The sequence below is a fragment of the Pygoscelis adeliae genome, unplaced genomic scaffold (genome assembly GCF_000699105.1).
Source record: "Pygoscelis adeliae isolate BGI_AS28 unplaced genomic scaffold, ASM69910v1 Scaffold114, whole genome shotgun sequence".
NCBI classification, from domain to species: domain Eukaryota; kingdom Metazoa; phylum Chordata; class Aves; order Sphenisciformes; family Spheniscidae; genus Pygoscelis; species Pygoscelis adeliae.
This window is the reverse complement of record NW_008824587.1, coordinates 3925221-3925836: the sequence shown is the minus strand read 5'-3', so window position 1 is coordinate 3925836 and position 616 is coordinate 3925221. Positions and strand designations below refer to the sequence as shown.

Genomic DNA, 616 nt, shown 5'->3' with positions numbered 1-616 from the left:
GCCCCCCTTCCTCTGCCACCCCTCTCCCTTTCCCAGAGGCACCCATCATACAGGGGGACTCCAGCACCTACCAGGTGGAGCCCCTCGGGGGCGATGCCCGACTTGACTGTGACGCCCAGGGCCACCCTGCACCCCTTGTCCGCTGGAGCAAAGATGGAGTGCTGGTGGCGGCCAGCGGGCGCCTGCGCCAGCTGCAGAACGGCTCCCTGGCCATCCATGGCATAGGGGTGAGTGAGGCCTGGGAGCATGCCAGCGCATTTCGGGGAGTTTTCACGGCAAAGCCAAGTGCTGTGCTAATGCTATTGGTACTGCTAGAGCACTGACGCGGGGCACTACCGGTGCGTGGTGGAGAATGATGCGGGCACGGCAGCAAAGGTTGTCACCCTGGCCCTGCAGAGTGAGTGCTGCCTCCCTTTGCACCCTCCTTTTGAGGCACTGCAAATCATGTCACCCCCTAGCCCCCCAGACAACCCCTGACCCCTGGGGAATGGCCCCAGCACCGCTGGGACGCTGTGGCACTGCCCGCATCCCTCTCCCTGCCCAGGTGCCCCCACGGTGGCAGTGACGCCGCGAGCGGTGGCAGTGCGCGCTGGGCAGCGGGGGCCGCTGGCCAGTG

General features: G+C 66.4%; 1 protein-coding gene across 1 annotated transcript in view; it reads left to right on the top strand.

Moving 5' to 3' along the window:
* HMCN2 (hemicentin 2) overlaps window positions 1-616 on the top strand; it is a 42945-nt gene that overhangs the window by 38116 nt on the left and 4213 nt on the right. Inside the window, exons 69-71 of the mRNA XM_009322185.1 lie at window positions 39-227; window positions 316-397; window positions 545-613. Of these exons, the coding sequence (XP_009320460.1) occupies window positions 39-227; window positions 316-397; window positions 545-613 (340 nt within the window). The remainder of the gene's footprint in view (window positions 1-38; window positions 228-315; window positions 398-544; window positions 614-616) is intronic.